General features: G+C 41.3%; 1 protein-coding gene and 1 long non-coding RNA gene across 2 annotated transcripts in view; one reads left to right on the top strand and one right to left on the bottom strand.

Annotated features, from left to right (window-relative positions):
- Window positions 1-21,820, bottom strand: part of PKP2 (plakophilin 2) — a 43,609-nt gene extending 21,789 nt beyond the window's left edge. The window contains exons 1-5 of the mRNA XM_087767145.1: window positions 21,501-21,820; window positions 13,733-13,845; window positions 10,434-11,128; window positions 4,578-4,716; window positions 1,345-1,552 (exon numbers count right to left, since the gene is read on the bottom strand). Of these exons, the coding sequence (XP_087623271.1) occupies window positions 1,345-1,552; window positions 4,578-4,716; window positions 10,434-11,128; window positions 13,733-13,845; window positions 21,501-21,714 (1,369 nt within the window). The 5' untranslated portion in view covers window positions 21,715-21,820. The remainder of the gene's footprint in view (window positions 1-1,344; window positions 1,553-4,577; window positions 4,717-10,433; window positions 11,129-13,732; window positions 13,846-21,500) is intronic.
- Window positions 21,821-23,429: 1,609 nt separating this feature from the next.
- LOC148054682 (uncharacterized) lies at window positions 23,430-25,922 on the top strand. The gene is made up of 4 exons (XR_015706997.1): window positions 23,430-23,548; window positions 24,837-25,120; window positions 25,228-25,559; window positions 25,851-25,922. It is a non-coding gene; the product is annotated as an uncharacterized LOC148054682 (long non-coding RNA).
- The last annotated feature ends 939 nt before the right edge of the window (window positions 25,923-26,861 follow it).

The raw sequence follows: 26,861 nt of genomic DNA, 5'->3' as shown, positions 1-26,861 counted from the left end.
TAATGTTGCAGAGCTGTAGAACTGAGCCAAAAGAGCCAACAATACAAAGCTTTGTTCTCCAGCTTAGGGAGAACAGTATTTCAAATACTTAAAAGAATGCAGAATTACAGAAGGTCTCAACATGCCTTTGCTTCAAGGCAGGGCTGCTTGACACCTTCTGTATATTTTCAAGCACTGTTATTTTAATAGCTTGTGTTCCTGGTATCTTTAAAGATCACTTGAAATAAATCCCCATTCATTTATTCATAATATTTTCTTCCATTTATAAAATATAAGCCTGCTCTTCCTTTGCATTCTAACTAGAATGAATGTGTGTCACAAGCAGTTGACTTCCTAGAGACACTATGGTCAAACAGGAGTGCAGGGATGAAGTGGTGAGCATTTCTTAACTGGCTGCTGCAAAGCCAATAGGGCAGTAACCACAGGTTTCTTTGTGAGTAATGGTGGACATTTCCTCCCATCATTCCTTCTGCTACATTGATGTACAACAGGTGTATTGCGGGGTTGCCGAACCAAAGGGCTCTTCCTTCAAAATGCAATGGGCCCTACTTGTTTTTAACAGTTCTTCCTCAAGGACATGGGAAATAAAAGGACGAGAACATAAGCCCTGCAAAGACTGAATCCAGAATGCAGGTCACTCCACTGATGGTGCCATATGATCTTTACAGCCAAAGGGATGTCCTGCAGGAATTCTCTCCCCTGCACACAGAAAGGAAGCAGGCTGTTGCTGTAGCAGTTTTCTGCTTGTCACAGATCTGAGAAGACAGACTTGGGTGTAAACAGCTAGGAGTGAGAGAGCTCAGAGCAGAAATTTGGGGCAGTAGGGTTTGTGGGGAGTAGGACAACCACCTTCTATCCACAGCACCTGACAGTTCTGGGGGACAGTCTTCAACAGGGAGGTCCCAATATGCACTTGCAGCATAGTGTCAAAAAATGAGGGCTGAGCTGCTGCATAAGTAACGGGCATTAATTATGGTCCCAGGCACCTCTGGGACTGCTCCGATCACTGCTGACCAAAATGGTTCTACAGAATTTGCTATCTGGAGCCTTGCTTTCTTTTCTGGAATATCTAGGACTTTAAGCTTCCTGCAAACAAATAGACTCAAGTCATTTCAGAAGAAGCTTTAAGAGGGGAAGCTGCAGTTCCTAGTCTCTTTACTGTCTTAAAGACTGGTCTTGAATAAGGACCTTGGAATTTCACCCTAAGGGAAGAGCTTACAATAGGTGACAAAGTTCTTGTATTTAGTTGCTAAACGCTGGCCTAAGTAAACAATCATGTACCTCACATGGAAAGCTTGTGCGCTACTTAGAGCACTTCATACTTGACTGCACACAAAACAGTACCTGTTATTTGCTTTTTAGTCTCTACATCCCTGGTGTGTCGGAGTAGGCGGAGCAAGGGCGGGATCCCTTTCTGCTCTGACACTTCCAGTTTGTTGTCGTTGTCCTCAAATACCAAGTTTCTCAGAGCACCACATGTTGCCCGCTGAATGTCCTCGTTCTGAAGGTCAAGAAGCTGTAAAATTTTGGGGATACCACCAAGTGAGAAAACCTGTGAGGAAAATAAAACACAGCAGAGAATAGTCAGATACCGTAAATGACAAACTACCCCCCAGCAAACCTTTAAATACTCATAGGGACCTTTTTCATTTGCTCCTATTTGAAAGACTTGAAGCACAGATCATTAATCATTTGGACATGACTGCTAACTTCTGGGCTTTCATATGAGTCATAGTTAAAATCCACAACTAAGGGAGGCATCATATTTTAATAATTAATGTAAGAGAATGAAACTAAATCTCTTCCAGCTTTGCTGCAGATTTGTATTCTCTGACAAGACATTTAATTGCTCTGTATTTTAGCTTCCATGTTGGTGAAACGGATATTTGAGGTTTAACTCTGCAACATTTATGAACTGCTTTGAGATTTCTGGATGCAAAATGTTCCTGATGTGCCAAGTTTGTTGGTTTTTTTTTCTCAGCAGCCAGCCTGATGGAAAGACAATATTTTTCTCTGTTCACTTCTGTGCATGTATTGAAAGCGTATTAAATAAGGATACATTATACTTAGTACTTCTTACCTGTGGCATACTGAGAAAAAAATAGTAAACTACTAAACTTCAAAATGTAGACCATTAAACATTGTAAGCTAGTTAACTACTGAACCACCCACACTTAACAAAGACTACTCTTCAGTGTCTAATTCTTTAGAAAATGAGGTTTTGGCCCCAAATGAACAAAGAATTAAGAAGATGTTATTTTACAGCAGCTGTACGGAAACAAATAGTTTCCAAGTTCTACATGTTGTGGCAAATGATGAATCCCATATGAGCTGTGATGTGGCATAAGCAAGCCTTGGCTCATTTAGTAATGAGTTTACTATGGAAAATACCTTACATTCATGTACAATTGAGGGCGGTTTCCTCCAGCATCTCAAAACGCCATATGGTTTTGTGGACAAACTCATCCTTGTGTAGAATCAACTACATGTGAAAGACTTAGAAATCTGATACAACTGTTTTGAGTAGTCCAGAGTTTAATGATAAAAAGAATTCAGTATGACCAACAGGTGTTGGCAACATGAAGAAATGTAACCTAACAAAGCCTTTTGCCCTTCATGCCCTGGCAAACTACACTGCCTGCCTGCCTCTCCTCTGATTCTGTTGTACAAAAGGCACAGTTTCTTGCTGCTGCACTGCTGACCTGATTCAACAATCATCTAGATGCTAACACAATGAAATACAGAAATACATATCTTGAGGTAAGTGGAGCATAGAACATGCTGAAGGCGTATCGACCTATTTTATTACAGTAGATAAGTCCTTTTGACACTGATACCGTGGCTGGTTGGTTTTTTTAAACATTTACGCAGAATTTCTGTTGGTAATTTGAAGTGATTTATAACTCTTGTAAAAGAAGTGGTGCTATTTCGACCTAATGTGCAGAGGAGAAGTTACAAAAGCTATTGATTGGTCTGTCTAAATTTTCATTGGTAGACAAAATTCACCAAAATAATCTACGAAAACAAGTTCACAAAAAAAAGAAAAGCCACTAGACCCACAGACTCTCAGGTATCCAGGAAAAAAACATTGGGAGACAAAGAAAAGGAATGCAGGTTGAAGGACTAAAAAGGAAACAAGACAATGCCAACATGAACAAGTCTGATGGGCACCAAACAGAAAAACTCAGCTAGGATATGTGAGATAGACAGGAAAATAAAAGAAGGCTTCAGGCTGATGGCTCCAATTTGAACTCTTTTACTCATCCACTTGTTTTTCAGAGAAGCTGCCTGAGAGAGGTTTGAATAACAAACCACCTTCAAACATTCAGTTTTGAAGCTCTGTCCTCAGACTGAAGTTAAGGCTGCTAATTGTACTGGTGTTTTTTTTCAAAAAACCAGACTTTCATCTGCTGTGAAGCAAGTTAAAACTACCAAAAACTACCAAAGGACTGCATGATGTTTGGCTGTCACTGAACTGTACTGCATGTACATGAACATGGAGTTAAGGCTGAGATTATGTATGAATAATAACAAGAAAATTACAAAACAAAGCAGGTGTAAGAATTTTTTTTAAACGATTGAAATAAACAACGACTTTACACATTAATGTACAGAACTGTTCAGCAAGAGAGCCATAATTGTGTTTGATAGTGAAATTTAAAGAAAAGGAAGAAGAGAATGTTTTTAATATGCCCTTTCAAAAAACTTGTAAGAGATTTAACAAGCCTCTTGTAAGAGACTTAACAAATTTGGTTAATCCAAACAATGTATTAATGCACTTGTGCAGTCCCAGCAAGCCCTTACCTGTTTGGCTAATCCATACGCTGTATGAATGTATTTGTGCAGTCCAAGCAAACCCTCAAGCTTGAATAAGTTTGCACTGTACTCCAGAGTTTCAATTTCTGGGATATTTCTGTACCAATGGTGTAAGCATGCCAGTCCAAAATGAGAGACAGGAGCAACTATGTTGACAAAAAGTTCACACTCTACAACTTACTCATAAAGGCTGAAATAACTATGTTCATTTGGCGCAAAAGAGAGCAGACTAAGTGGGTATACATTTAGCAGCCTTAACTTATATGAAAAAACATTATAAAAGGGATAGAAAAATAGACATTTTTCTCCATATCCACCAAGACAGGATAGAAACTAATCAACTTAGTTTGCAAAAGGGAGATTTAAGTTATACTTCAGGAATAACTGGTAAGAGTAGTAAAACTCTGCCTGCAGGAGCTTGTGGGATCCTAACTGATGTGATTTTTTAAAAGTTGGTCATAAACATCTGTAATTACAGATGGTTTGGGTGAATTCTTGATGTCCTGTCTTACCCTATATTTCCGTGTATCCTATCATGAAATCCTAAAGACCAAACTTTTGCTAGCATAGACCTGTGCCATTCCATTGATTTAAAAGAAGCTGCAGTAAAAAGCATCAGCATATTTTAGGGAAAATATTCAACATCAGTACCCTACAAGTTTTCTTGGAATGCCTTTTTTTCATGTTGGCACACAGTGCCATACAGTATAGAAAGTTATTTGCTCTACCTGATTGCAACTCGCATAAAACTAATTACTTACTTTTCTTCTGGCATCTGCTTTCTGGAAGCACTCATGCTGTATGAAAGTCACTGCAGCAAGAATCCTAGGTGTAGACAGCGTATTTTCACTCTTCAGTATGCTCACTGCACGCTCAAGAGTCATGTCCCCTTCTGGGCTCCTTAAAAGTACAGGCAGAGGAAATATAGTGAAGCAAGACTGCAGAAAAATCATCATTTAGCCTGTGAAAATTCTTGTAATAGTAAGATTTTCATATTTTCCAAGTAACTTTAGCTTTTCTTAGAAAATTACTCCCTTTCCAGTAGCAGAAAATATTTATAAAAGCTTTAAGAGATACTAATATTCTGGGGGAAGAGAAAATCATAAATGGAAGTGTTGCAACAATGAGAGGCTCTGGACAAAGTAAGTCATGCTTCAAATTATAAAAACAAAATGGAAACAGCAGTGAATGAAGGACTAAGATCCAAAGAAGGCCATAACCAAATTAGAGTGTCTTTTACTGATCATGAAGATACCTTGATATTTTTCTTCAGTAATGTGATAATTGCTTTTTTATATTTGCTTTCATGCCTTTCTTCAGTTTCTCAGTCCCCAAACTACATATATGCAGGGCTCAGTACTTGCTTTTTTCAAGCTCATAGAAGTTGTTCTAGTTTGAAAGAGATGGGCAAAACTTTTTTTCAGGTGGGACAAAATAAAAACACCGCTCATTAAATTGATTATGCACATCGCCTGTGGTAGGATTAAAAATATGCGTGGCCATTCTCCTCCCAACTTCCAGGATGTTTGCTTGAATGATAATTGTGTTAGACAGCCATCTAAAAAAATGGAAAGACAGGTCACCAGACCCATTTTTTCCCCGCTAAATGGAACATAAAACAATTCATGGCACAATCAGGTGCATTAGCTCTGGGACAGGTGGTTATGCTCCCCAGCCTTTTTATTTACTTTTTGTTTCAAATACTCTCCACCCAGAGAAAAAAAAGGGAAAAATAACAACAACAACAAAAGTGGACAAAACCATAAGAATTCTATTTGTTTTCTTTTAAACCAAATAATTTTGTAGAACCAGATCCCAGGCTGGCCAGAAAGGGATGAGAGAGCGGTCTGTGAACCACAGTGAAACAAGCAGTCATTGGCAGTAACTCCTTGCTTCAGAGCTACCAGAATCAGAATGGTTTACTTGATAATCACCTCAGTAAGTGCATCTAAAATTAAAAATTTTGACAGCTCTGAGACTGTCTCAATAATGGACTGGCAGGAGCGAAAGAACCTGGAAGTCCAGGCTTGCCCAGAACAGGCTGCAGAAGAGCAAGGTAGACAAGCCAGGCAGAAATCAGGCAGATTTCTCACAGGGAATCTTGCTACAAATGCATTGAAATCTGACTCTTTTCCCCAAAATATTTACAATGAGCTCATGAGCTCTGAGACAAAAATGGATTTTGTTGGAATTTTTCCTGCCAGCTACACTGTAAATCAACATCTGCCGCTTGCTTTTGCTAAGGCAAAAGATAATTAGTATGGTTGCAAGGATAGCAAAAAAATGAAGAACAATTTTGATGCACCTGTTGAAAATGAAATTATATTCCCGTACCCTGAGGTTTCCACCTGCCTCTCTATTTCCCTTTGGTATAAATCATGTTATTTCTTGTCTTCTCCCCTCCTCTGAGTTAGTGTTTTGAGCAAATATGCTGCATCTATAGGTGCTGAGGCATGCTCGTGCAAGACAAAGATGAAACGAAGGGGACAGTGCATTGAGGATGTCAATGGAGAGGTTAAATTAAAGTGAAATTAGCCAGAATTATGGTTAAGATCTCTAGTGCCCTGGGCTCTGGTCTGGCAATGCTTACAGCTTCCAGATTTTCAGAGTTTACTTCAGCCCAGATTTAAAACAAAGTAGCTACTAAGTTTCTCTAAGTTGCAAATGGGGTGTACTGATCAGAAACCTACTTAAAGATCTTGAACAATGAGTAATGGAAAAAAGCCAGATCATATTTCTTCTTCTTTCTCTCTTCTAAGTGGAACAGAAAATCAGGCTTTTCAAGCTTGGGTTTTAGTCAGGTTTCTTAAATCAACAAGAGTTTTGTGACCATGTTATATATGTGCACATGTGAGCATGCCTACCTGCCTTTTAGTCACTCCAGTAACTTTGGAGCCCTTTGACCAAATTCAGTCGCCTTCTACAAAGTGGCAGACATCTCCGATGTATTAAGTTGTGAGTCACTGCAGTGACTAACGGCAGAGAAGGACTCTATCCATGCACTTTCCAAGGTCAAGATCTCTGCATGAGCTGATCCCTCATGGGACACCAGAGAAGCTATGTGGGAACTCAGCCTCAGGATGCCAAGGGTGTGCCAGAGTAGTAAAGGTCCATCAGCAGTCACTGCCAGGCTGAGATAAACGCATGTACATCCAGAGACCAAATTTCTAAGTGCTGGGTGTGTAGATCCGCATTGAGACTGACCGCAGCCCACCATTTACCAGTTATCCCTTCATGGCTGATACTCCTTCATGTGCAGTAGCCAAAATCTTTTTCTCCTGTCATGCACTGCCATACTAGGATTGCTCCTCATTGGATAAAAAGAACATTCACTAATGTTTTATCTGACAGTAATAAAGGATGCAATATAATCTTTGACCCTCAATAGTATTCATAAAGTTGCAGCACTCTAACTTTTGTCAAAATAGAATTTGATGCAATGATTCCATCCTACCCTCAAAACATTTACAGGCAAACTTAATAGCCATGTGGCTGATTAGCATGCATAATGACAACAAACAAATGGACATTCAGGCAATGGTTGTTAAACGGAATAATGATTTGACAAGTTCTGACTTCATCTTAATTGCCAGAATATCACATTTTTGAGATATATACATTGTGTTGTCTCATCATTTTGTGACAGCTCTCAGCACATTTAGAGGTCAGATTCTGTAAGCAGCTGTTTCTCAGATAGCTTCAGGTTGACTCTCTTTCCTAAACCCTTGATATGAGGATGCTTTTAACTTCTTCATTTTACCAGAAGATACAGAGATAGCATCTCTATACCCTGATTTTTCTACTTTGATTTCACAGCATGAGCGAATTCTTCTAGAGAAAGTTTGAAAATGCTTTTACATACATTCAAATACTATACTCAACCTAGTCCACGCTTCTCTTTAACCTTACACAACTATTTTACATCCTCTAAATTAACCTGAGAAAGATCTAAATTGTGATTTGCATTAAAAAGTACAAATTTCTGGAAAAATCAAATTACTCAGAAAACAAGCTTATCTTTTTTTCCCCCTTCCATTATTAAGGGAGCAACATGTAAGGGAGCAATATATCAGATAATGCAACCTTAAAATCAAAGAGAATGGGAAATGACAAGAAATGTGAAAGTCTCTACTAACTTCTTAAACCGAGAAGTCTTGTCAGAGGAAATCATTGTATTACTGGTGGAATGATGGACCTAAGTGAAATATCTCTGATTTGACAGCAGTGTATATCCCAAAGCAAAATGTTGTCTATTATGTTTTAAATACTTAAATCTATATTAAAGTGTGCATTAGCTAGATGTGGATGAACTAGAATGTACTACAACCAAAATAGGACTTCTGCATCAAGTCCTTCCATTGGCGAGAATTACAAGGGGAGTTATTAAATGTGTATTTTAGATGTCTGAAAATAGTAATAAGGTATGTGGATACCATACACACGTTATTACGTAAGCATGTGTAACAAATACTGACTTCAGTCAGCTAAAATGGCTATAGTTTCTTCCTCATCATTTAAGAATCTAGTGGTGCAAATCTCTTGCGGAATTGTATCTTACACGCTGCTTTTAACCGGGCTCTTCACTAATATAAGCTATTATATTTTATGGAGACTTTTTTAAACTTTAGGTACAATAAAGACCCCCTCACTCCCTAAAAACCCAGCTATGAAACTGAAGTGGAACCTAAGATACTTGAAAATCTAAACAAGATATATACAAGTAAATTAAATAGAAGTACTGAGATAAATGAAGTCTGTGAACATCTGCAAAAGGAACTTTAGAGGCTTTCACAGCACTTCCAATTGTTTTCCTCTGTAATTTCCAGCAAAAGCTGAACTTTAAAAACTGACACTTAAGGAATTATGCTGTCAAAAAGATTTCCATTAGGTCACAAATCTTCCACCTGAGTTCAGCATGGTCTCAAGCAAGCCACTTGAACAATGACTGAAGATAGTTGTTTACATTTTCAGGTATGAAAAACACTTTGGTTGATGTTTGTGCAGGCAGACAACCAGACTCCAGTGTCTGCATCTGCAAAAGAAGAACCAAAATTGCTCCTACATAAAATTAAATATCAAAATTGCTGGTTGTGGCTCAGAAATGCACTCAAGAACGTGCTTAAAGTTAAGTAAATTATTAAGTCAATGGGATATATACCTGTTTGCAAATTGTCTTACTGAGAAACAAAGTCTTCCGAGGTACCTATTTTCAACAGTACTACTCTCAATTCTTTAGCTGTTGTGAGCTCTCAGCTGTTTTTTTCTGATCTTACTTGCTGTAAAGACCGAATACTTACGAGTCACATCATTAATACCAGATCTCTCAACTTCCAGAGGTGAAAATTTCGATCCAGATCAGATGAGGGCACAAGACCGTATATGTTTGTAAATCTAGTCATAACACACAACATGTAGTTGATGACAGAAAATACCTGATCTGTACGTAGCAGTGATATCAGATGATGTCTCATCTCACACAGTAGCAAATTTAGAAAAAGAAGAAAGGTGGCCTTCGGAAAAAATGAACTTAACAGGTACACAGTTATGGAAAAAGAGATACTTCTTAATAACACTGTTGTAAATTACACGATGATTAACTTATATAAGAAGCCTTGAGATTCTATTTGGATTATGAAACAACAACAGAAACCACAGTAAACAGTGGAAGTAACCATCTCGTGTTTACCAAGTGGTTTGTTCCATCCATTGAACCTTAAGAGCTCTGGAAACATTCAGAATTATTCTGAAACGAAAAAAAATATTCACTCCTGCAGGGCATTTCAGAACTGATAAATTTTCTCTTTTGAAAATGGAACCGATTTTAGACATTCTGAAATCTTATCTGGAAAGGAATTTCAGGGGGGGAAAAAGTAATTTTGAAAAAAACAAAAAAGAATGTTTCTAAGATTTTAAACAATTTTCCTGAACTCTGGGGGCAGCTTTGGGAATTTCTCCCATGGAGCTAACAGGGTTTCAAATTAATGCAGTGTCCTCAGAGCATGTAGGATCTCATGGTATGAGAAGCTCTGGCTTCCTGAGATTCAGAGCAGTTTATATTTGTTCTAGGGATGGATGGTGCTACAGAGCGAAGAGAAATTTCTGCCTGTGTTTTAACTGAAGTTTATCAAAACTAAAAAGTTTCCTTGAAACCATGAAGGATTTTTTAACTGGAAATTGTCACTCTGCCAAAAGCTGCTTCACTAGTAGATTTCTGACGGATTCTCGTGAAAACCGGTGCTGAAATCATCCAGCCTCTGATGAGCACAAAATTTGCCAATGCATTACTGTGTATTGTGACTTAGGTTGTAAATTACTCAGCGACTACTTCATGTCTCCTTATAAAATTGATTAACTCTTGGCAAAAGGGGGTCCCAAACCTGAGCAGGTGCGGACCCTGCAGTATGTACATACACATACATATTTTCTCCCTTTCCTCTGTGGTACTGGAAGTGGACTTTTAAAAGCAAAACCTATTTTCTACATACTCCGCACTAACATTTCATACACTGTGTTGGCTGCTGAACCATAAGCTGTCAGTTTACTTTCTCTTTTTAAACAAACAGGTTCCTTTCAGCTGTGACACCCCAGAACTAAAGCAGGTCCTGCATTGTGCTTACCCTAGCAGAGATCCATTGATGGTGACTTGTTCGCTCTGCAGCAAACCATTTCTCCCTGCTGCTGCCATAGCAGCTGTCAATGGCATCCTCTTCCCATCTATTTCTGCAGTGACACTGGTTATTGAAGCTGGTTGGGAAGCTTCCCTCCTGTTCTGTGTGCTTCTGAAAGTAGTTTGGTACTGGCTGGACCTTAAAGATTGCCTGTTTTGAGACCCCAAATGGGAAGCAATTGGTGATCTCACTTGTCCCATCGCACTGCCTGAGGTCAGGTAGTTCTCTTTCTCCAAAAGGTTGGTCATACTGCGACTGTTCCCTGCTTGATGGTACAGAGGTACAGTGGGGCTGGAGTAGACACCATCAAGGATGACATCATTAATAGCCCCCATGTGTGAGTGTCTCTTAAAAGAGCGTCCCCTGTTCACTGAATCACGAAGAGTGTAACTAACAATCTCAGACCGAGCATATCTTGGTGGGACAGTCCCGACGGATCTCCTGCTATCTCCATGTCTCATGGAGAATCCAGTTGAAATCCCTCCATCATAGTGAAAATCACTGGACACGTATGCCAATCTTTCAGGACCTCGTTGGGGTGAAACCTCTAGTCTCTTCAGAGGCTGTCTTTGAGCTCTCTCTTCCATTGTCTTGTAAGTAATCCTTGTCCCCCAGCCATTTGTATAAGAGGATGGCAAAGCCACCTGTTCAAGGGTGCATAAAAGAACAGGAGTCAGAGTAAGGTCACAACATTTAGGATTAATAGCAAAGAAACCAAACAAAAAAAGTAAAGATAAAAATTCTAAGGTCTGCTATCAGAATCAGAAAACAAAATGTGAACATCACCAAAATTGTGTATTAAATGGGATTCTGTCACACTTCTTTGTATCTGCCTAACGAAGGCAGGAAGAAGTACGGTCTAAACATTAGGAGACAAAGTAAGCATCTAGCCTTCTGTCTGTCATTAACTTAAAATAGGTGCCTAAGTCAATTATGCCTGGTAGTGAACAGTCTGCTTATTAATGGAGATTTCAGTTTCAGTTTGAAACTCCTTGGGGATTAACACCCACTTCTGCTACTAAAATTAAATTCAAGGCTGTCCAATAGACAGAGAAAAATTAACCAGTCAGATATTAAAATATTATACTAAAGTGTCTGCATATTGCTATTAACCTTATTAATATAAGGTTATTAGAGCCCTCCTGTTCACTTTGTGGTAGGATCTAGTAAAACGAGACAGTCCCTTCCCTGTTTGTCTAACCTCTTAAAAATGAAGAAGATTACATAACATTCCAAGGAAACCAAAATGACCATTTCACCATCTCAAGAGTTTCACTAATTCTACAGTTGCAACTTAGGATGATTTTTCTTTTCCTGTCCCTAATGGGCATGGACAGTAATGGATCATCATCTTGTTTTATAAATTTCTCTTTTCTAAACTCAACAAACCCGCTTCCTTCAACCTTTCTTTGTAGGATGTATCCTCAAGATTCTTACTGGTTAGGTGCCATTTGGGGCCTCTCCAATTTTTCCACCTTTTTCTTATGCTCTAAATTGGACATCATACTCTATTCAAGACCTTCCAGAACTAAATCAACTTGGGAGACTACCAGGCCTTCAAATAAAGGAGTCATGGCCCAATTTTTTTAAAATCAGTAAGCATAGTGTGATCCAGCCATAAAGCAAAGCCCCATATATTCTATTTCCATGTTGTATTAAAGTTTTGTAATATCAAAGGCAATTTTAAGGTAAACTGAGAAGCTTACAGAAGCTATTAATTGAAGGGACAGCGCTTAGCAGACAGTGGACAGGCTGAAATCCCTTAATTTAACTGTTGAGGAGTTACTGAGGATGATAATTGACTCACAAAAGGAGTAAAGGTTGCTGAATCTAGTAAATTGAGGCAAAGATCATTGGATATATCTGTTTATTCTACAGAAGCTATGCAAGGGTATCTTTATCTTTTGTTTGGGGACAAGGCAATTAATGCTTTTGTGAAATACTAGACCCTGTGGCTTTTTCTGGCTTTTCCACAGGACAAATAGTCTTTCCATTTTTTTTTTATTCCTTTTTTTTTTTTCTCCCCTGCCTGGAAAACTGTAGTATTTTCTTGTGGTTCCTATGTAACTTCCAGTTTTCCTCTTGTTGCTCTCTTCTAGAAAGAAGAGATTCACATCAAATGTTATAGACTGCATGATAGGTGAGAACAGAGGATAGGAGGACACAGAAGGAAATGTATTTAAGTAAATGGTTCTAACGCTACCCGTACAGAGCCAGAGCTGCTTCATTAACTGGCCAGAAGCTGGGCTATTTCCTTTAATGAGAATAAGCCATTCTTGAGTAATCTAAAATTAAGAAACAATTGGCCCCTACGTACCCTGCTATTTATTAAATAAATATTTCTGTTCCCAAGCTGAATTGGTTTCAGTTTACTAATGTTGATCCTGCAGCAGTGTTGTTATTGAGCTATGTGTTGACTTCCAAGTCATATGGTTGCTCCCTCAAATAGGTTCTTACCAGTTATGAGCTGTGTCACAAACCCTGCAGAAAACCAATTATTTATCTTAGCATTCAGGCCATGAACCCAAGAAAAGTTGGTCAAAATAACAAGTGAATTTATTATTAGACAGTTTAGAAACACCATTGTATTGCAAGGACTGCACTGGTAAAATTCTCGTAATGCTAAAACAGGTTACAACATTATTTTTAGGATTATTTTAAATGATGAGGAACACTCTACCTGTCATCATAAAACTAAAGCAATCTGTTTTCCTGTGGTTTTGGATGCTTAATTCCCTAACCTTTTTCACCACATTCCCAGCTCCTACCTATGCCATTCGTTACCCTGTGGGATCGCTGGATTTTGTCTGGCAACCCCCAACTGTTCGGCTGGGTGAGTGGCAGCACGGCCTCCGGCCACTTTGAGCTATCGATGCGCTGACCGACCTGCTGCCTGGTGGGCAGCAAGATCTGACTTGTCACAGCCTCTGCCTTAGTGGAGTGTTAATACAGTTTTTCGTTTTCCACCCTAATGCCAATTCTCACAAAACCAATAGGACTGCAGAAAGCCTGTCTGTATGACTGAGTTGAATTTAGCCATTGGGCTCAGAAGTCACCAGAAGGAGGAAAAACGTTAACAAATCTCAGTTGCAAAAACCTCCTTTTCTAGAAATCAGGCTTTAAAAAGCAAACAACCAAGCAAGCAAACCTTGAAACACCATCTACATGCTATTATTTGTGGTAACAAAATGGATAAACTATGCATGTGATATTATATTTATTTCTATTCGTTGTCTTCTTTTCCTCACCTGGTTTGACTGGTAATATGAGAAACCATAGGGAGTTCTTGGTGCAAAATCATTTTCAGTAATCCCGATGTTATAGACACGCTCTGGAACACTGGATGCACGGTGCAAACTGCCTGTAACCAAAGATTAATATTAGTAAGATTTTAACAAAACAGGATATTGTTATAAAGGATGATTTACAGTACTAGGGAAATGTCCCAGTCTGCACTGCCATTAATATATATAAGCTGAAAATCAGACAGGCAAACGATGGAAAGAGGTTTGCATTCAGTGTATCACATTCAAAACATGGCTAAGCAAAGCTTTCTGAGGACACAAGCCATTTTTTCCTATTTGTTTTACTTAAGACATATTTTTAACTTTTAGAAGTCTTGTTTTTCATGTAGCTGTTTACTGAAAAATGTTTTAACATAGCAAGCTGATATTTTAAACATCACAGATAATGACAGATTATTAAGTATTGAGAAATGGTATCACTGAACAGCTACTAAGAACACTTATTTTCCACTGTAACCACTTTGAATATATATGCATGATTTACATTAGAGGCTGACTATAACACATACAGTACACAAGAAATTAAAATATTGCAGTTGTAGACTGTAGATGAGAAACATGGGTTGGTGTGCACACCTCTTTTACTGTGCACCCTAGAGATGCAATTTTCACAATGTACCACTGTAAATAAATAGCATATGCTGAGTATAGACTGTTTATCTCATAGTTGTCTAACTCAACTGCTGATGCTTCTTCTCCCTTAGGTGTTAGTTTAATGATAATATATTGGAGCAAGTAATGCTTCACTAATCTTAGTGCTTCACCCAAAGAGCACGAAGAGTCCAGAAACAAATTCCATGGCTTATGGAGGCACATGGCATATGATGCTGTAAAGCAGGGTTGTTTAATGACACTTCAAATCTGCACCTGAAAGGTTCACTAATCCTACAAATAATGTAGAAGATCCACAGTGCATCTCCTCTGATTCTTTTTTTTCCACGACCCAGATTTGAAAATAGAACAGTGCATTGTGATTATTTCTTTCATTGAAACTGCATTCTTCTTTTAATTAAAAACAAACCAACAAACCAACCAAAACTTCAGGCTGTTTCTCTTTCACTGATACAATGCATTTTCAAAGAAAAAATGTTTCTATTAATAATTTTTTTAAAGCAACAGATACTGCTGAAATAATTGTTCATGAGATTCCCATGTTACTATGAGAATCTGCATATAGGAATATAAATAACACAGGTTATAACACAGACAGGTTTAAAGAGGTGAAACAGATGTTGAAAGCAAGATATACCTCAAATCGGTCATAAACAGAGACAGTGTGTGCTGCAGAAGTTTAGGCTGAACAGATAACTGTGGTCAATAAAGAGGTTAATTGGCCATGAATTTTCAAAATAGCAGGTATTACCTGAGATACCACAGAAAAGAAATCTAAAGAACCAATCATTTACTTGGTCAAACTGATGAAGTCTCCACTTGTAAAAATAGTAGGAGTCATATGCTCATGGGATTTCAGGTGCCAAAAACATGCAGGCAAGAGCCTGCTGGGATTTTTGAAGCACCCAGTGTATGTGTACTAAATAGCTGAGGCTTTCAGTTCATGCAGTCAGACTCTGGGCTTTATTAGGTGCACATGGGTATCCCTAGGAACTTCAGTACACTTGTATCTTTGATCCCTAGTGTCTGTAGCTAGTAAAGACCTCGACAAGGATGAAAATAAACAAGACTCATGTAACAAGAATAATTTATGAATGATTCTCACTAGCAAGTAGCTACCTGGATAAGTCCAAATTTGTGTATAATATAATATAGTATAATACAATACAATACAATAAAATATAATGGCAGACTGCAATAATTTGAGGCCTAATTCAATCATACTTTGCAGTTACTTTGCTTATTTAATCATACTTTCCAATTCTTTCATTTTGGCCATGCGAGACAGATTTAAACATGTATTAGGTGATTTGTTAAGACACATTCACGGTAACTTTGCGTCATGAGAGTGGAATGATGCAGCTTGGTCAAACTCATGATTTGGATTGTAATAATTCCTTTGTGACATTACAAGGTTACCATAGCCCAAGGGTTACTCAAGTACATGAGAAAGCAGCAAGAGGAAACTGTTGTTTTATACTGCAAAAAAATCCTGCCAATGTATGCCGACATCCAAACCCTACAAATTCATATAAATCTCTCATTTGTGTGATATAATTCCCATATCAATGTACTATTTCAGGTGCCCAATAAGACTCCATGAGAAATTACTCTCAGTTATTTATCTACTTAGGGCATAAAGATCCTTTGAGCAAGTAATTTGTACATGTTTTAGGTAACTCTAAACTCCCGGTCTTTACTAAACAAATTAAAAAAAATGAGGATAAATTAAAAATAACAAGGCTGTCCATGAACTAGTTGAGGATAAACTACATATCTAACAGTTCCCTCTTTGCAAAAGCAAAATACAGTCAATCAGAAATCGTAACACTCAGATATCTTCAAGTAGTCCTTTTTTTTAACCTTCAGTCTCCCTGTGAAACTATCCATCAGCAAACATTTTTCTCTTTCAGAGATAAACAGTGTATGTTAGCTTATGGAATTTCACTTTGCATTTACAGTATCTCTTGCTTGCTCTTACCACATCGGTAAATTATTTTGTCAGCATTTTACCTATAGATTTATCAGGTGGACATAAAATATATGTCTTTTTACTATGTGCTGTTTACTTGTGCCAAAAGCTAATGTGTTAAAGGAAAAAGTGGTAACTGAAATGCTGTGTCTTTCCAACAGTTATGAGATGCGGAATAGGTGATCTGATCAAAACTTGCCTCTGCCAGCAAGGCTTCCTTCAGCTTATTTTCACCATACTACAAAAACCTACATGTCTTTCCCACCTCTCAGATTTGCTCAGTATTACCTATATTCAGAAATCATTAGGCAGTCCTTATACACTCAGTGCACCGGTTTAAAAAAAAATGAAGAAAAAAAAAAGGCATGGATGATTTTTTGAAAAAATTGTATGTTATGTGTTCATTTACTCTTAGGATTAATATTTTCTAGCTGTGAGACTCAGTGTTTTAAGTCTCACAGAAACTCTCTCTTCAGAAATTATGCACACAATTCAGTTACTCAACCATAGGGGACAAATGCTATTTGAGAGGCCATAGGATACCACGCTTGATTTCCAGCAGCCAGTCAAGAAAAGGATGGGTTTTCTACAGGCCCTGCATCATGTCTGTCAACCCATGAGGGTATCTTGGAAAACTCAGGCATCTCAGACAGCAGCAGACAGCCATGTGTGGGCAATTGAGTGGAACCGTTTATCAGAGTCTCCTCTCTCCCCTGTCAGTATGAGTTAAAGCAGTTCAGGAATGCTTTGGATGTGGTCAGTGGAGGAGGGAAACTAAACCCCTTTGCTCTTCTCCATGCCTAAAATAAATGCTGTACAAAGATCACCTGATATCACAACAGTTGTGACAAAATTTTGAGACCTGAAAATATAATTACTCTATCAGGAGGGAGACTGTACAGATGACTGAGCAAAAATCCCGTCTGTCTTCACAGAGGCTCTTCTCGAGGCCTCTTTGTTCCCCTGGACGTGACAGGTCCAGCATCTCCAAAGGCCTTGGAAGTTCCTCCCCAGCAATCACTGCCTACGGCTGCAGGCAATCAATCTCCTGTTTGCTTGGCTTTCAAAGACAACAATGACAAGAGGCATTTCTAAGATATACGATATATGAAAAAGACAATTATCCTCCATTAAGGAGTTAGGTGTATCAAATTCCCCTTAAATCATGTGCAGTGTTAACTCTCAGTTGTGAGTCGTCTTCAGCACTTTTGTATTTGAGTGGTTACCATGAAAGCCAAATGTTGGCTGTAAACCCACCCCTGCAGACATCAGTGTAGCTGTACCCTGTACACAGAACTCTATTAAGGACTGCGATATTTTCATGCATCCCGTGTGCCCGCCTGCTGAGTATCCATTGTCTGCTCTTAGTCAGGGCAGGTGGGTGATTATATCCTCAACAGAGACTCCTAAGTGTTCCAGGACTGTCATCTTTTAATCCTTTTTTATACTCCACCACTCATGATGGACTGAGATGATGACATTTAAGAATGGCATATCAAAAACGTCACTAAATCACTTCACCTAGAGATCAAAGAGCCTTCTTTCTGATCATGCTCCTTCATCACTCTGCCAGTACATGCCTGGTCCCAAAGGAGTTTTTCTAACATTTTTCACTTTGTGCTGGTCAGTACATTTACACAAGTGCTCAAATTTAAGAAAAAGATTTCTTCTGGCTCAGGAAGCAGAGGTGAGGAATTTAATGAAACCAACAAAAAATGGAAGTCACCAACAAAGAATTTTTTTCTACTTCCTTTTCCCACAAAGATATAAACAGAAAATCACTACGAAGCAGTTAACATGGTCAGAATTCTGCAAAATAGAAGACTGAGGATAGAAAACTCCCCCAATGCTCTAAAAGCAGGTTTAACAAAAAATGCTACTAAGAATTTTAGAAATGAAGAAACATAAAGAATAAATAAATCTCTGATTGTAACCATCTTGTAACTGATGCTGTTGATTTGGAAATCACGTAAGTTTTAATTCTGTTTTTTATAAGCACACTATGTTTATAAAACACTGTGTTAGAGAAAGAATCTCTAGGCAGACAGCAGTTCATCAGGCCATTTGGTTTTGTATAATATATTACTCCGTTCTGCCCTCATTTTTTACAATGGAACTGATAAAGATGTACAGGAAAGTAGACTTTAGTCCAGGGATTATACTGAAGAAACAGAAATACCACAAATGAATTTAAAAAGCCAATCAAAATCCAAACAGAACAAGATCAAAGGCAAGTGGACTCATAAACAGAATAAAGCTTAACAGACTCCTAAAGTGTACATAAAATAATCAACACTGTCGCACCATATGCGAGCTGAAAAACATCAGTCATTAAGGTATATGATTCTGAATGCCATCTTTCTTTGATAAGGCTGAACTATACATTTCCACCTTTAAATAGCATTCAGAAATCTGATACGTCTGCTTTAGTTGTTCAAAATTTTTCAGGGCAGCACAAACTTTAATTTATAAAGGTTCAGCAACTGATGAACTGGAAAAGTTGCAACTGTTGTTAAACTACTGCTTGAAAAACTATTAACAACGTTTGATAAAGTCTCGAAAGGAGTTGGGGCAGTACGTGACTTCAATGATCTGGCAGCTGTTGGAATCCTCAAATCTGAGGATGACCTGAATTTCTATTATAAAAAAGAAGAAGAAATATACCCTCAAAAATAAGGGGGGGGGGGGGGGGGGGAGAGAGCATAAAACAGCAAACAATATGGGGATAGGAGGCAAAAAGATGTTTTTCCATTTAAAGGTAATGCTGAAGGCTAAGCAAACACCTTTCATTTGAAACTTTAAGGAGAAATTATGCTGCCTGACAGAGTACTTCTTGCAGTTTCAAAGCTTCCAGTTCCAGTGGAAGATGGGTGTGCACAGATGATACTGGGTAAGACCTTTACTGTCATTGATTTTTCATACCCAGTGGTTATGTCCTTGGCTAATTTTAGGCATGTATGTGAATACTCTGGTTAGGTATGTGCTAAGTACCTTGCTGAACAGAGTCTGAAATACTCTAACAGATAGGATGGGGGCCTGTCCTGCTCCTGCTCCTTCTAAATCTTTGTATTGTCTTCCCTGCAACTGCAAACAATATAGGGTCCCTGATGAATGTACCTAGAAAACTGTTATAATTCAGAGAAAGTGAACTTTTTGCATGTAAAAGAGTGCGTACTTTTCAAAAGTACCCCACGTATAAGAATTCAAGTGTTTCTCAGAGCATAGTCAAATTTTGAGCAAGTCTATATAGAAAGCACATTGGCATACACATGCATATATAGGTATATTTTTCAGGAAAGTCAACATGTTAAATGCATGATAGGCATTTGAGTCACATTATATATATTTAAGATACAGACAGATAGATACACATATACATATATATGATATACATGTGTGTGTGTGTAAATACATGGAATACATTCCAGTTCCATTTATTTTTTCTGAGTTTTGCAGTGGTACTAAAAAATGTACGGTAAGTTGGGCACAAGAATACATTTGAAAGAAGAAAAGTTCATTTTATGCATGAACAATACATGTAACAGACATGTCATCTGCCACTCCTGATCCTGAAGCTTAAAAGTTTTGGTGTCTCAGAAATGCAAAGGGCTCAAATATTTGACCTTTAGAAAAACAAAGCAAACCAAGACAACTATCCCCAAATCGGTCAGGTCTGTTAATGTATTCCAGAGAAGTTGAGTTAGGAGGATGGGAACTTTGTCTTCATAGTGTTTTATGCATGGTTTAGAGACATATCTTAGGTTCATGACACCATATCATTTATTAACTATTGCTTAAAAAGCTTTTCCCAGGCTCTCTGTTGAGAGAAAAAGAAATTAAGTTACTCTAAAAGTGTTTAGAAACCTTATTTGAATGACAGCAGCCAAGCTAAGGACTTGCATGTGTAGCTGCACGTTGCACAGCTGTGTGTACCTGTTTATGTGATGTGTGTACCCTATTTTTCTCAGCAGAGTATGTCTGTGTCTGCACTGTATGCATTTTTCACCATGAGGCATTTTTTAGATGGAAGCCAGATGAAGTACAAGGAAACATTCCTCTGCCTGACAAGATAGACGAGTGAAGCATAGTTATAAATTTAAAGACCTTTAGCTCACACCTTTTTGCAAACGAAAGGTGACAGCTTCTTTAATGACAACCGAGCAACAGGGTATATAGCCTATAAGTCAGTCATACTTTGCTATTTAAAAACAGCATTGAAGTTTTCGTGGTAAGGATTGTGTCTTTCCCCCCCACCCTTGTTTTTATTTACTTTGAAAACAACACATCTCTTCACCATTAATGGTTAAGACTAAACCCCTCGAGCAGCTTGCCTGTAACCCCCAGCAGCTGACAAAGTCACCCTGTGGGCGCCTGATGCTGCAGCTGGACCCTGGCTGGGGCAAAAGGCACAACTGAGCGGACCTTACTGATGGATCTGGCCTTCGCCAGAAGATATAAGATCTTGGAAGCAAGGATTGATTGACTGCGGTTTGTATCACGCACATCAAAGAAAGAGGTGAATACAGGCCTGGTAGCATTTTGTTCCATGTTTCCCCTTCACGCCTTTCCTAGAGTTACTTTTCCAAACCTCTTTGTAGTTTTTTTTTTTTATTATTATTTCCAGGTGAAACAAAGGAAGACATTTCCTACATTTCTTCCTGTTTCATTTCGCAAATAGGGCCAGCGGCTAAACCTAAGGTATTAAAACAAGCACAGTAAGCGGCTGCCGGATTAGGAGCATTTCGGCTCGGTGCTTCCCCCGGGCACCGCTGAAGGGGAGCAGCCCCCGCCACTCACCCAAGTGACGGCGGTGGGGAGGGAGAAACTTCTCACTCACTCGGGTGGGAAAAAAGAAGGAGAAGACGCGACAGCGCCGCGATTTTCGGCCAAACCCGGTAAAGGCCGATGACCGGTACCGCGCCGGCCCCGAGCAGCCCGCACCTCTCAGGGCCGGGGAAGCCGCGGCGACGGCTGCGGCTGCCCGGGGCCACTCGGGTCTCACCCCGGGGCCGCCGCCCCGGAGCCCCGTCCCCTGCTCCCGCCGCCGCCGAAACCGCCGCGAGAGCCGCCGGACAGCACCGAGCGGGGCGGAGCGGGGCCGCGGCTGGGCCCGCGGCGGGCACTCACCGTTGTGCAGCGAGCCCCGGCTCTTCCTGGCCAGCGTCTGCTGGACCTGCCGGTGGATCCGCAGCGCCTTCTCCTCCCCGGCCCGGCCGCCCGAGAGCTTGAGCCTGGCCTCGGTGGGCAGCGCCAGGCTGGAGCTGTCCAGCTCCCCCAGGATCTGCTGGCCCAGCACGGTGCGGATGTAGCCCTGCTCGGCGGCGGGGCCGCGGCCGGCCATGGGCGCAGCCGGGCGCCGCTCCGCTCCGCGCCGATAACCTGTTGCGCCGCCGCCGCTGCCCGCCGCCTCCCCAGCGCCGGGGCTCCGCCGCCGAGGGCCGGGACGGGCCGCGCCCAGCGCCGCCCCGGGCTCTGCCCCGCCCGCCGCGCAGGTGCCAGGCCCGGCCCGCGCCCCCCGCCCCGCCCGCCGCGGCCGCCCAAGGCAGGGCCGGGCCGGGCCGGGCCGCCCCTGCCCCTTCCCCTTCCCCTTCCCGTCCCCTCCCGCCGGGGTGAAGGGTTCGCCGCAGCGGCCCTGGCCGGCCCGGCCCGACCCAGCCCTCGCCCGCGGGGCGCGGCCGCCGCCCGTCCCCGTCCTCCCCGCGCGGCTTTGGGGCCCGGCCCGGCCGGCAGCCCGCCGGGGCGTCCCGGGGCAGCAGGGGCTGCGCAGCCGGGGTGGGAGTCCCGGGGGGGTGGGGGTGTGAGTGTGAGTGTGTGAGTGTGAGTGTGAGTGTGTGTGTGTGAGAGCTGTGCCGCCCTGTCCCGCCCCCGCCGGGAGCCCGGGTTCCTGTGGCACAGGTACCCGCCGCGGGAACATAGGCGGGCACACGTTTTACACATATAAATATATACTCTCCTCACGCTTCATCCCTTATAGATCCTTTGCGTTATGTTATAGATTTAAGATACTTGTATATTTTACACATGGCTGCATTTTGCGCACCTGTACGTAAGTTTCAACCTAAAATGCAAGATGTGAAACTGCTTTAAATACAGTGGTCCCTGTCTGTGAAGATCACAGTGTCAGGCGGGATTGTGTTAGGGAGCCGTGGGGCTGCTGGTCTGGGAGGTTGTCCTGCTCTCCGGGGTTTTTCAGGCTGTCCTGAGGATGTGCAGAGAGATGAATTGAAGCCGCCTTCTCTCTGTTTCCTTGTAAAGAGGTGGTGAGGGAATGGCGCGATTAAAGGCTGAACACTCCCTCGCCCGGCTCTGCCCCTACAACGGTCTGTGCCGGCCTGTGCGATCGAAAGTGGCTTCTTCCACCCCGAAATACGGCTCAGCGAATGTGAGCCGGAGGAGGGCCGAAGTTCTCACGCTATCAAGGACACAGCTTGGAGTTACTCTTTAAACAAACACTCTGCTCACCGTGGCTTGAAAGGAGGAGGAAAAAGGGAACATGCAATGTCTTGGGGGTAGAAAAGTGCAGGCATTAGAAAAAGTAGATGAACCAGGGTTGCATGATTTAAAAAAAAAATCCTCAGCAAACTAAAGGTAGGTATTTTAACAGAAAAGCTAACATTTCTTAAAAGCAAATGAAAATTAATGTGGCTTTTGACTTCATGTGTTGCTATTTCAGAGACACGCTGGGACTCAAAATGAGCTGATGTGGCTTGTTTTTTGCCAAAACTTCAGACAGCAGTGAGGGTACAGGGTGGCTGGGGAGAAACTGGGGCAATCCTTCTCTTAGGGTGTACTGTCATGTCAGAAACTGGGGCACCTTCTTTATTCTCAGAAAACTCAGTATGAGAGGAGGACCTAGCTCCCTGCTAAGGAGTCTAGAATCCTTGTGCCCCTGATTTACTCTTTGTCTCTCTTCCATTTTTTTCTTTAAGAGGGGGAGGGAGCTCTGGCCTTTCTCGTCACTTGGTCTGGCTAATGTCATCTAATGTGGCATATCACAGGAGAGGTCACATTTATGCTACGTGAGAATGATTCCACTGGTTAAGAGAAAAGGAGTGAGATACTCCTTCTTTGTAAATGGGGAAAGGTTATGTATGGGAGCAGAAAGGCTGGAGATAAGCTGCGGGGTACCAGCTGGGAAGGAGGAGCAGGAGTTTCTGGAGAGGAGGAAGTTGGAGGTATGTGGCAGAACTACGATGGGCATGGGAAAAACGTAGCTGAAAACTGGAAAAACCCAAAAGAATGGGCAGGATAAGGCAGGAAAAACAGCGGGGAAGAGACATCACAGCTAGGAAGGAATGTAAACTATGTTAGAAACTATGTTAGACCCTTTTGCTGACATACAGACAGTCACAAAAGCATTTCCAGTAAACAATAGATACTAGATTCTCAGCACGTATGAGTGAGGACTACTGAGGAGATTAGAAAATAGTCTAAAAAATGTGAAACATTTCCTCCCCTCCTCCTTTTCCCTGCCCTCTTCTCCATTCCCGAACTGCAGCACAAACATGAACACTGGATAGTTTTTATAGTTGAAGCCAATTTGGTTTCATGCACAAAATACACCTGAAATGGATTCAGGCTTTAGAAAATACTCTCATGGAGGGTGTCCTCAGATGCCACTGTCACCACATATAGGTGTACAAGCTCTCTGCACATTGGCATTGCCTCTGTTGGAAGAACTGTTGACTCATTATTGACTTTATTTTGCAAGTATGTACATTTTTTTGTGCTTGTGATATCCGTGGCAAAAGAAATGGCAGTTTGCTCTGGGCTTTAAAATCTTTAATGAGATTTCTGAGATAGATTTCTCTCTTTGTAACCAGGAATGCTGACTGGAAAGTCGGGGGGGGGGGGGGGGGGGGAGGGGAGAGAAAAAGAATTTTGCCTGCACAGCAATTCAGGCAATGCTTAGCCAAGATCTGAAATAGAAATGAATTAAGGCTTTTTCGTACCTGAAGAAAATAAGAAAATGTAACTGATTGTCCCACTATCAGTGATTCCTTGAAGTTGACTTATGTTGAATTAACACCTCTTCTCGACTGAATTGCAAAAAAAAACCCCGATTCTTTTGAGAGGGAAATTCTTTACCAGTGCCATTTGCAGATGCAAAGCAACATAGCTGGGCTTATTCCTGAAAGGATCACAACTTGTGATGGATGATTGCTCATTAGATTTTTGAAAAAGAGATTTAATTATGATGCATATGGTGACTCAGGGATGAGGAATCACATACAAAAACATTTGCTTTCTGCCCAGTGTCTGATGGAGTCGAACAGATCAGAAGACCAGATATTTCTTTATGTTCAGTTTAAATGTGAAACAGCTTGCCAACAAGGGCTTCATCTTAAAAACACACGTTATTCCTATGTGTATCTCTAGGACTGCATGGAAAATAAAGTGCTGTTCACTCAGAGGTTTTTGTTTTTTTTTTTTCCCTTTTTATTTTGGATCCCATGGTTGAAGGTGTTACATGCAAGTGCAGGTTAGTCAAGAATAGCCGGCCTCTTTCTACAGCTGCCCCCTTCCTTCTGGTTTCATTTGAGTCCCCGCGCCGAAGGAAAGGGAACCGGTCCGCCGCCGTCAGCCGGAGCCCGGCCCGCAGCGAGAGGCCACACCGCCACCGCGCGTCCCTCGCTGGCACGGCACGGCCCAGCCCGCTCCCCGCCCCTGCTCCCGGGAAGGCAAAACTTGCAGGCTTGGAGAGTACCCAGGGAGGAGCTGACACCGTGCTTAAAAATCTGAGACCGGTATTTTATTGCAATTTTGTTTGTCATAGAACTGAAGTTCAATCCATCTGTCTTTTGCAGCAGGCACTGGTATCCTCACAGTAACATACACATTTCTTTCATCCTAGCATCATTTTTGGAAGCAGAGGAACAGAAGATCAGCTGTTTTGCCCTGTCGGATAATTTAAAGTAAAGATTTTTTCAGAGACAGAGGGGAAAAGTGCTACTTTTGCATTGGTAAAATGAGTGTGATAGCAGTTCTCTGCCTGACAGAGATGTGTCAATAAAAGCAGCAAGAGCCGTGATTGGGACTCTCTACCTGACCTAGACAGAGTTCAAGGGAGCGGCAAATTGCCTGAGGAAAGAAAACACGCGCATGCGTGTGCGCGCACACACACACACACACAAGATGACAATGATCCTCACTGGAACATCACAAACCTTCATTCACTTTGATGAGGTGAGTGTGCAACTGCTGGTTTTGGAAGTCCAGGCCATAGCCTAGAGCTGACTAAATGTCCTGACTTGAGAAATGTCATATCAAAACTGCCATATGGCCGTGGGCTTTGCTTTATGTCTCAAGAGAGTCAAGGGCTGCAGGAATGAAGGATGGCCCTGAAGCAGCAGATAACAGTGGGTCCTCAGGCATACAGCTTGTTTTGTAGTAGGACAGGACTAACTTGTATCCTGACCTGGGTGATAAAGCAATGTTCATTTCATCAGTCTTGCCTCAATTTGTTTCTTCCTGCAGCTGGAGGTGTTGGTTATCTAGCCCACCTATACCAGGGTGGCAGCTGATGTTGGCCGTTGTTGTAGCCCTCAGGTAAAATCTCTGCTTGAGCCACAGACTGTTAAGCAGTTTTGCATGCTGTCACTGCTACCCAGAGCTTGATCTGATGGGAATGGGATGCTACTGCTAGAGATCTCCTAGAGACCTACATTGGGATGCATTCAGCCAGGGGATATTTTTGGATGCTATGCCCAGCACAAGTTGTGGTGTTAGATCATACTCTGATCCATGAAGTAGATAAAGCAATCTCCAAGAGAAAGAGCTGTGTGTGTGTGTGTCTGCGCTTGTGTGTGATGACATCTGTCCTTCTTTGTGATGCTGTAAAAAGGTTTTGATGTAGCGGACAAGACAGCAGGAACAGAGAGAACTGAGGTAAGGTTTTTAACAGGCCTGACTATGAATCACCTCTGTGGAGATTCCCCGGCAGGGTCCAGGCCTGTTTTACTTGTTCGTGGGCTCCTCTTCGCACTGCGGGTAGGGGAGAGCCTGGTTGCACAGCTCCATGGGAAAGATTTTTTTCAGTAAGCAAGAGCTGAGGAGACAGGGTTAGTCTAGATTTTCCATCTCCCTACAGATGCTTTGTGTTCAGCAGGACCAGCTACACACTGTGAACAGGAGCAGGGGGGGCAGCAAGTTCAGGGGGAAGGTGGTAAAGCCCAGTCTGTCCCAGCCAGTCAATAGCCTGTGGATAACGTGCTCTTGACTGCTCTCTTCTTACACAGTTTATCACAGCTGGCTCAAGGCTTGCTAGCAAAGCAGGCAAAACTGAGCAGCAGGGAAGCATGGGCAAAGTTGTTAATGCTGTATTTAAGCACTGATAAAGTAACAGCATGGCCTGTCTGTGTATTGGACTGTTGCTGCCTGAGTACCTGCTGCCCTAGGCAATTGCCGGTGCCTAAGGCTTGCTCTCTTGTGCTCATTTCTTTTCTTTCCATGTCCCTGTGCTCTGTTTTTTCCTACAATTCCTAGTCT

This window comes from Nipponia nippon, unplaced genomic scaffold (assembly GCF_047370975.1).
Source record: "Nipponia nippon isolate SJK-2023a ecotype South Korea unplaced genomic scaffold, ASM4737097v1 scaffold_3, whole genome shotgun sequence".
Classification (NCBI taxonomy): Eukaryota; Metazoa; Chordata; class Aves; order Pelecaniformes; family Threskiornithidae; genus Nipponia; species Nipponia nippon.
This window is presented reverse-complemented; position numbering and strand designations above follow the sequence as displayed.